At 60.8% G+C, this 9221-nt stretch overlaps 1 protein-coding gene across 1 annotated transcript; it reads left to right on the top strand.

Annotated features, from left to right (window-relative positions):
• The first annotated feature begins 1218 nt into the window (after positions 1-1218).
• On the top strand, positions 1219-8446 carry LOC128915349 (uncharacterized). Its single transcript, XM_054215609.1, has 6 exons — positions 1219-1554; positions 2303-2632; positions 2762-3031; positions 3334-3393; positions 4446-4494; positions 6404-8446. The coding sequence occupies exons 1-6, from the start codon at positions 1485-1487 to the stop codon at positions 6405-6407; spliced, it is 783 nt and encodes a 260-aa protein (XP_054071584.1). The 5' UTR covers positions 1219-1484; the 3' UTR covers positions 6408-8446.
• Positions 8447-9221: the final 775 nt, after the last annotated feature.

Raw genomic sequence — 9221 nt, 5'->3', positions numbered from 1 at the left:
CCGGCGGCACTGGCGGGTTGTTGCAGGTTTAGCGCGAGCCGCAGGTGTGTGCAGCACGACTGCGCCCAGCCAGTTCCTGCAGCAGGTTCTTGCAACATGTTTGTGCAGCAGCTTTGGGCATATCCAGTTAGAGTAACATCCCCAGTTAGAGCGGCATCTGGGGGTCACTGGAAGGTGCCCCAAACACCAGCCGCCACCCTCCGGGCCACCAAAGGCATTGGGAGGTGACGGAGGGGACAGGTGCTGAGCTCATTGTGCTTCTGAAGTTGCTCGGGGCTGGGAATAGATGCCGCAGTGGTGTCTGAACCTGCCTTCCACAGGAAGCTCTCCTACACAGGAGAGCTCAAACCAGTTTGGCTTGGCTTGTTTTATACATATATATGTGTATATACGTGTATCTCTCCCTCCAAGTTTAGTTTCCCCAGACACCAGGGGGCTGGGCCACGCAAAGCACCGCACAGGGTTTTGCAGCTGCAAACACCCTTCCCCGCCCTCCCAAGCTGCTCAGCCGATGGAGACAACGTGGGGAAGGAGAAAAAAAATCCCCACCCGCCTCGTACTTTCCGTGCTAAACCTGGGGTGGGAGCAGTGGGAATCCCTGCCGTCTCCCCGGGCAGGCAGAGCCGTTCCCTGTCCCCGTCCCGGTGCACAGCCTTGCCTCTGGCTGCTCCGGCAAATGATTCCGACCCCGTTCCCTGGTGCTGCCCTGGGCTGCTTCGCCTGCCCTCAGTCCTGCGGAGCCCCCCCGGGGCAGGGAACACGTCTGTGCCGTTCCCCCAGCGCCCTTTTTGACCTGGCATTTGTTTTTTTTTTTTTTTGCCCCCTGGCATATAGAGCGGGTACAGGAGGGGCAGCCGGGGGGGCTGCACTTGGGGGTCTTCCTGCAAGAGGAGAGGGGAAGGGGAACGAGGAATGAGGAAGAGTTAAGGGAAGGGGAAGGAGAGAAGGGAGGGTGGAAAGAGAAGGGGAAGGGACGGGAGGGGAGGGGACGGGAGAGGAAGAGGAAGGAGGGGAAGGGGAAGGGAAAGGGGAACGAAAGGAAAAAGGAAAGGGAAAAGGAAAAGGAAAGGGAAGGGGAAGGAGGGGACAGGAGGGGAAGGGGACGAGAGCGAACAGGGGAAGGGGGAGAGAAGAGGGAGGAGAGGGGAAGGGGAGGAGAGGAGGAGGAGGAGGAGGAGGAGGAGAGGAAGCGGGGCCGGGCCGGGCCGGGCCGGGCACCCGTGGCCACCCCTCGCCTGTCCCTCCCCGCTCGGAGCCGTCGCTCCGCAGCCCGGGGGGGGTCACACACGGTTCCGAGCAGCCCGGGCCGGCCAGGGGGACCCCGGGCTCCTGTCCCAAGGTCACCCGCTGAGCGACAGCGGCAGCAGCCGGGCGGGGCGGCCCCGATCCCGGCCCCCGCCCCGGTCCCGCCCCGCCGTCCCCGCCCCGGCGGCGGGAGCGTCCCGGGGACTCGTGGCGGAGCCGCCGCCGCTCCGGCCCCGCAGATGGTGCCCCTTCTCCTCCTCCTCCTCCTCGCCTGCCCCGGCAGCTCGGTAGCCGGGCTGGGTATCACAGGCAAGTCAGCGGGGGACGGGGCGGGGGGACACCCGGGCCCCCCGGGAGCGCGTCCCGCCCGCGCGGTCGGTGCCGGTGGATGGAGCTCCGCGCGTTTTGGGCCGTTTTCCTGCTTTGTGGAGCGTTGGGAGCTCCACAGGCGAACCCCAGCGCCGGGGGGAGGGGGGCTGCACCTCGCCGAGCCGCACCCCCCCCAGAGGAGGTTCCCCTGGCTCCTTTCAGAGCAAGCCAAGGCCGGTCCCAGACCTGGGCTCGCCCAAACCCCGGCTTTTGCCCGGACAAAAGCTTTTAAAAGACGATCGGGAAGGGGCTCTCGGGCTCTCTCGTCTCCTACAGCCCGTTCTCTTGGCCGGGATCCGACGGGAAAGCGGTTGTGGGCGGTGAGAGCTCCTTCTGCTCAGTCACCCCGGCCTTGTGCCCCTGGTGCAGGGGAGGGAGGAGAAGGGCTCCCCGAGTGGGCGCTGGGAGCTGTGGGGTCCCCAGGGGCAGCAGCCGTCCTCGGGAGCGGTGCAGGTCCAGGAGCTGAGTGTTAAGGCAAAGAACTGTGTTTTTTGGGCAAGAGATACAAAGGAAACTTCGTACACAACCATCAGGACCTTCTGCTTTTCCATCTCTCTGCTTAAAGCCCGAAATAATTAAGTCCCCAGCGCTGCTGTTTGCAGAGCGGCTGAGCCAGGGAGGGTTTTTGCGGCCACCTTGCAGGTGGATGAAGTTGAAGCTGTAGAGTAAAATCTGATTTCTTTTCCAGCCCGCACGCTTTCCCCGTGCTACTCCGCTGATCTCCAGCCGGCATCGGAGAGACTTGTCTCGGCCGTGGGCTGCACCGTGCTTCTGACGATACCCCCGCTGAGGGCCAGCAAAGCTGTCTTCTGGGAGTACAAAAGCGGCCCGCAGGAAGGGGTCATCGTCAATTATGCTTTCGATAGACCCGCCAACACGTCTCGCCCCTACGAGAATCGCACGAGGTTCAACGAGACGGACTTCTCACTGCAGATGGTGCTGCAGCGGGGGGACGACCGGCTGTACCGCTTCAGGTCCGAGTCGGAGGCCACGGGCTGGTTCCAGCTGCGCGTTGTTGGTGAGTGACGCAATGGCAAAGCCTCCGCCGCAGCCGGAGAGCGGGGAATCGCTGCGGAGGAAGGTGCTCTGGGTCTGGCACCCGGGGAGCTGCGGGTTTGAATGCTGACAGTGGCTCCGTCTCTCCCAGAACCGCTGTCCGAGCCAGAAATTCTGGGCAACTCATCAGTGAAGGCAGGAGGCAACACCAAACTGGTTTGCCACGTCCCGGAAGGGAAGGCAGACTTGTACTGGTGGAAGAAAAATGGGGAGCTGCTGCTGGGAAGCGACCACATCCACTTTGTTGACAACAGCACCTTGTGCATCGTTAAAGCGTCGATGAACGACAGCGGCTACTACGCTTGCGTGGTCCGCAACGAAGTTAGCCAGAATGAAACCTCCTTCCTGCTCCACGTCCAGCGTAAGTGGGGATTTCTTCCTGATGCCCCAGCCCTGGAGGTATTTAAAAGCCGGGCAGACATAGTGCCTAGAGATGCGGTTTAGTGATGGTTTTTGTCAGTGTTGGGTTGATGGTTGGACTCGATCATCTGAAGGGTCCCTTCCAACCTGGGCAATTCTATGATTCAATGAAATGGCCCCAAAAACCGTATCCTCTTGCCAGGTGCCTCCATGTCCCGTAACTGCCTGCTTTTTGCTCGGAGTGTGTGGGGTGGGGGTTAAATTCCAGCTGGCCGCAGAGACGGTGGATCCTCTCCTTTGCAGACGCTGCCAATGTGCTCTTGCCCGTGATCCTGGCGTGCGTGGTCATCGGCTTGCTCGCAGGTGAGTGCCGGGACGGACTCTTCACCCCGGCTTTTTGGCCAGTGGGTGCTACGGCAGGGGCGGGATGCGACCAGGGATGGGGTGGGAGGGTCTGTGCTGGCTGATGTGCCACGTCCTTGCAGGGACCTGGGTTTCCCACCCAGGCATCCCCTGGCCGGGGCTGGGGCTTTGTCACTGCCTTCAATTCAAGCAGGGTGTCCCTAACCCCAGGCGGTGATGTCTCCTCCGTCACCTTCCCTCGCCTCCCCGCTCCCTGATGCGGGAGGGAGGGTTGTCATACAAACGCCTCCTGCGTGTCCAGAGTAGGCATGAGATTATACTTTACTTTCCTTATCTGGGTCACCCCCCGCCAAAGTCCCGTGGGCACTGGGGGGTGTCACACATCCCTTCTAGGGTAGGAGCACTGAGCGTCCCCGTCCCACCGCGGTCTGCTGTGGTTTTCTGCCCGCAGCAGCGAACCGTGCTTCCTACCTCAGTGGGCTTGCTTTTCCTCCTCTTTTGGAGCTGAAGAGCATTTTTTCCAGCCCATCCCCAGTCCCTGGCAAAGCGGGGATTTCAATTCTGAGATTGCCAACTGCAAACTTGGAGGTGGGATGAAAAACCAAAGAAATGCCCAAGTCTGGACTTGAGAAGAGGATCTGGCAGTTTAAAATAGAAGTAGGAGGTTCTCCCTAGGTGATTTATGTGTGTTTAGCTATTGCACAAAGTTTTCAGGTTTTTCCTGTGAAAAGCCTCCAGGCGCTGGGTAGGTGCTGGAAGAGCTCCTTGGTGTTCTCCTGCTCTCCTCGTCCCCATCATGATCCCTTGTACCTGCTCAGACGTGGCCAGGGCTGGTGGCCGGCTCCGCTCCCCGGCCAGTGGCCAGGCTGGGGCCATCGGTACCCGCAGGGCAGCTTGGCCATGGGCAAGGGTGGTTTCCTCCAGCCCCCAAACACCAGCCCTGCCTCAGGGAGCCTCTCCCAGCTCGATGTTTCCCGGCCGAGCGATGCCACGCTTTGCCTGAGCACCATCTCTCGGGCGTTTAATGGAGGTGATGACTGGTTTGTCCCCAGGTCTCTTCGTCTGGTGCAGGAGGGACCGCCCGTGTCGCAACGTCTGCAGGTAAGATGCTTTCGGCCCCTTTCTTCGTGGTGGCCCAGCTCCTCCAGCCATAGCTACCAGCCAGAGTTTGTCGTGGGCTGGATCGGGGCCGGACAAGCGGGAGGGCTCGGGGTCCTTTGCCAGCCGCTCCTTGCAGACGTAAGAGGCAGATGAGGAGTTGCTCTTCCCACTCCAGAGGCTCAAAGGATGTGCTGTCCCCCCTATTTAGTTTCCACTGGGATTTGCTCTGGAAATAGCCTTGATCCCTGCCCCCCCCAGCCTGATACTGCTGTTATCTCCAGCAAAGCAGGCACGGGACAGCGGGGAGCCTCGGCGTTCCTCCTGGCCCCCATCCGTTTGCTCCATCGCCTGTTCTCCCTCTGTGCTATCTTTTTAATTCCCATTACACGTTTTCTGAAGGCAGGTGTACTGGGGTAACGAGTGGTGGTACTCTCCCAGTTCCTCCCGTTGCAAAAACAGTCAAAACCTCACACTCTGTTTTTTGGGAGAGCAGAATTTTGCCCAGAGGGAAAACTCAGCTTCTCCAAAGCACGTCTGTGGCTCAGATGGGGCCAAACTCGGGTTTCACAGAATCATTATAGAATGGTTTGGGCTGGAAGGGACCTTAAGGACCACCCAGTGGCACCCCCTGCCCTGGGCAGGGACACCTCCCACCAGCCCAGGTTGCTCCAAGCCCCGTCCAACCTGGCCTTGAACCCCTCCAGGGATGGGGCAGCCACAGCTTCTCTGGGCACCCTGGGCCAGGGGCTCACCCCCCTCACAGCAAAGAGTTTCTTCCCAATATCTAGTCTAAATCTCCCCTCTTTCAGTGTAAACCCCTTCCCCCTCGTCCCATGGCTCCCCTCCCTGCTCCAGAGTCCCTCCCCAGCTTTCCTGGAGCCCCTTTAGGGACTGGCAGGGGCTGGAAGGTCTCCGCGGAGCCTTCTCTTCTCCAGGCTGAACCCCCCCAGCTCTCTCAGCCTGTCCCCACAGCAGAGGGGCTCCAGCCCTCCCAGCAGCTCCGGGGCCTCCTCCGGCCCCGCTCCAACAGCTCCGTGTCCTTCTGCTTTGGTGCCCCAGGGCTGGAGGCAGCGCTGCAGGGGGGTCCCCCAGAGCGGAGCAGAGGGGCAGAATCCCCCCCTCGCCCTGCTGCCCACGCTGCTGGGGATGAGCCCAGGCTGTGGGGGGTTCTGGGCTGTGAGAGCACATTGCCGGCTCATGTGGAACTTCTCATCCACCAGCACCCCCAAGTCCTTCTCCCCAGGGCTGCTCTCCAGGCATTCTCCACCCAGCCTGGATTTGTGCTTGGGATTGCCATGACCCATGTGCAGGACCTTGCACTTGGCCTTGTTGAACCTCACGAGGTTGGATGTGCCCACCTCTCAGCCTGTCCCTCTGGATGGCATCCCTTCCCTCCAGCGTGGCGACCGTGCCACACAGCTTGGTGTCGTGGGCAAACTTGCTGAGGGTGCCCTCAAATCCCACTGTCCACGTCGCTGACAAAGATGTTAAACAGCACCAGTCCCAGCGCTGGCTGAGGAACGCCACTGCGGTAATGCTTTCCAGATTGGCATAAACCTATATATACATATATATATAAAAAAATAACTGAAGCTTCCTGGAGGGTGAGGACAAGGATGTGATCCCCTAAGGGTGGAAGACCCCAGCCCACATTGCAGCCAGTCAAAAATGAGAGAGCTCTCGGTTCTCTTGTGCAGCCAGGCCCCAGATAACTCCTCCCAGAGAGAAGTTGGCCGAGGTAGCTCCTGAAATTCCGAGTAGAGCACAGGTCCAGACCTTCTCGGCACTGCCACCACCGGCACGTGACACCCTGCAGCTGCTTGAAGCCTTGGAGAGGGTCTAAGTGGGTGGCAGATGGAGGATCCGCAGCCTGGAGGTGGCTCAGATGGAGACCTTCTTCTCCTTGCAGGTAGAGCCTGAGCAGCGGCACCGCCCTTGCTGCCTTCCCCCCGTGGTGGTGGTGGTGGTGGTGGTGGATGCTGCCTGGGGAGCGCCAGACGTCCGCTGCTGTCCCCACCTCTTCTGGGCTCACCGCTGAATTGCTCAAGCTGCCAAAGCCTACAAATATTTGTTTGTAAAACACAGGCTTGGACTATTTCTGTGTCGTCCTGCCCTTCCCCAGGGCCCCCGGCACACCCCTGGGGGAGAGGTGGGCATGGCCATGCCTGCAGACCCGGCTGCTGCTGTGCTCCAGACCTCCCTGCCTCTCCTGCCTTCCTCCAGGGTGGGCTAAGAGCTTGTGGACGGGGTGATGGCTCTGGAAAGAGCCACCGTCCCTGCTGGACAAATGCTGGGGAGTGCCATGGTGCCAACCCCTGTGTCCCCAGGGCTTGAGCCCCTCACGGTGGCTTCCCGGTGCGCTGCTGTGCCTGGGACATGCCGGGGTGGCTCAGGGGCTGAGTCCGTGGGCATTCTACTTGGGTTGGCCCCTGGAGGGAGGAAAAAGGGCAGGATTTTGCTGTGGTGTGCGCTGGGGGGGGGCCAGGAGATGAGTGGAGCCAGTGGAAGGCGGCAGGGGATGGAGGAGCAGCAAAGTAGTTTTGTTTTAGGAAGGAAACCCCAAAGAAGCCCCCGTGGCTGCGTTACAGCAGCGATGCAGCCTGGCACGGAACACCCAGGGATGCTCCCGAGCCCGCCTCCTCTGTCCTCCAGCCTTGGGCTCCGGCAGGACCTGGGGGACATCACTCCTCTCGACGTGTGCCCAGGCAAGGCTTGTCCTTCCCTTCTGCGGCTCCTGCGGGTGACGGTGACTCGCCCTGGTTTGACGTGGCCAGGGCAGCCCCGCTCCCAGCCCCTGGTCCTGCTGCCTCCCTTCCCCCTGCTGCTTCTGCAGAGTCCTCTGGGCTTTGCTCGTGAAGGGGTCGTTATTCTTACAGTTGAAATTAGTTAGGGGTCGTTATTTGTTCTTAGAGTTGAAATTAATTAGCCTGGAGGCACAACTGGCATACTCACCCTGGAGAAAACTGGATGCTCTCCCAGGAGCGCTGCCCCTCGCAAAGTGCCTTCCTGATCCTCAGGCCGGGGCGTTCGCACCCACCTTTTCGTTCCGACGGGGACAGCCCCAGGTCCGGCGCCCCGTCTGAGCCGTCGCCCGCGCGGGGGCAGGGGCTTTGGGTGCCCTGGTCACCGCTGGGCGGTGGCTTCTCTCCCGGAGCAGCTGGTGGCTGGGGGCCCTCTCCTCGCCCCGAGCCGCGCTCAGCGTGGAGAGCGGGACGGGCGGAGGTTTCTCCCGCTTGGGTCTGGCCTGTAGCCCTGCTTCTGCGGCAAGGGGCTGTCCTGGCCAGGGCAGCGGTGGGTTTCCCTCCCCTCGGAGTTGTCCCCTCTCTATGGAGAATAGAGGCGCACCCAGATCATATCCCACGGCATGAGCAGTCCCTAAGCTGTCCTACACCTATTTCTGGGGCAAATTGGAAAATCGTGGGAGAGGGAACTGGCTCGTGGCTTGCCCGTCTTGGCCCCTGCCTGCGCTGCCGCTGCTCGGGCAGACGGTGCAGAGGAGCCCTGACCCGGGGAGAAAAGCGGGATATAAAGGGTCAGGCAGCAAAGGGGCATCGCTCAGCCTGGGATTTCGTGCTGCGACTAAAGCGTGGAAGGAAGCAGAGCAGTTTGGGTGAGCTGAACTAGATTTTAACCTCAGTTTTAGGCTGCAGTGCGGGTTGTCGAGTTCCCTGTTGCACTAGTGGGTGTAAAACGAATGCAGCCGCGTTTTACAAAAAAGAGTTTTCTAAACTTTTTGAAGAGTTGTCTGTAACTCATTTTGGAGACGTGGGGTTTTTTTTAATGTCTGTTGCTACTAATAAAAGTGCGTGTGAGATCCCATTTGACATTGCCCTGCTCTGTAGGGGTGGGAATAACCCCGGGGGGCTCCAGGCCCCGGCGGTGGGCTGCGGCTGGTGGCAGACCTTGGAGGTGCCGGATTTCCCCCCGACGTCCGTCCGGCTCTGCGGGAAGAGCTGCTGCGCTTGGGGACGTCGTTTGCTGCCACTGTGGGGGTCCTGCATCCCCGTCCCCCCCCCTCGCCCAGGCAGCCTGGCTCCTCCTGCGGCTGTCGCAGCTTGGGGGGGGCTGAGCTGGGGTTACAACCAAGCCAAGCACCTCGCGCCGGAGCCGGGTGAGAGTATTTTTAACCTGCATCAGTTCCCTGAGTCACCGTGGCCTGGCAAGCGGCCGCCCTGGCACGGCCCGTGGTCCCAGGGGTGGCTGGACTCGTGAGACGATGCCACAAGTGCGACGGGGCTGGAGACGCCACTGGGCTTCACCCTGGGGCGGCTTTTCAGGGGAGGTTTTGGCTTCGAGGTTTATCTGGAGGCCTCTGCGTGCAGGTTTATGCGCAGGAGCTGCGTTTGTAATCAGAAGAGCATCCTCCGGGCTGCAGGAAATACCTTTGGGCGTTGTAACAGCTAAATCTGGTGGGGGAAAAATAGCCTTTGGGAAAGAGAAAGCGTATGCCGAGTTTAAACGTGCCCTGAGCAAACAGGTCCCTGCGTTTGTGTGCCGGAGCACGGCCGATGCGCTGGGAAGAGACGCTGCCAGCACCCATCGCCTCCACGTCCTTGTGCCTTCAGGACCTTCCTCCCTTCCGCGGCTCTTCCCCCTCCCCGGGAAGCCTTGGCAGCTTCACGCGCCATACACCTCATTAGCAAAGCCGCGAGCAAAAGACGGTGAAATTCAATCACTTTGCTGTAACAGAGTAGGCAAAAATCTGACCAAGCGCCTCTCCCAGGCAG

This window comes from Rissa tridactyla, chromosome 9 (assembly GCF_028500815.1).
Source record: "Rissa tridactyla isolate bRisTri1 chromosome 9, bRisTri1.patW.cur.20221130, whole genome shotgun sequence".
Lineage (NCBI taxonomy): Eukaryota > Metazoa > Chordata > Aves > Charadriiformes > Laridae > Rissa > Rissa tridactyla.
This window is presented reverse-complemented; position numbering and strand designations above follow the sequence as displayed.

Coding starts and splice junctions, on each gene's coding strand:
- LOC128915349 (XM_054215609.1), top strand. CDS start 1,485: ATGGTGCCCCTTCTCCTCCTCCTCCTCCTCGCCTGCCCCGGCAGCTCG. Junction 3,032..3,333: donor CTTCCTGCTCCACGTCCAGC/GTAAGTGGGGAT, acceptor TCTCCTTTGCAG/ACGCTGCCAATGTGCTCTTG. Junction 3,394..4,445: donor GGTCATCGGCTTGCTCGCAG/GTGAGTGCCGGG, acceptor GTTTGTCCCCAG/GTCTCTTCGTCTGGTGCAGG.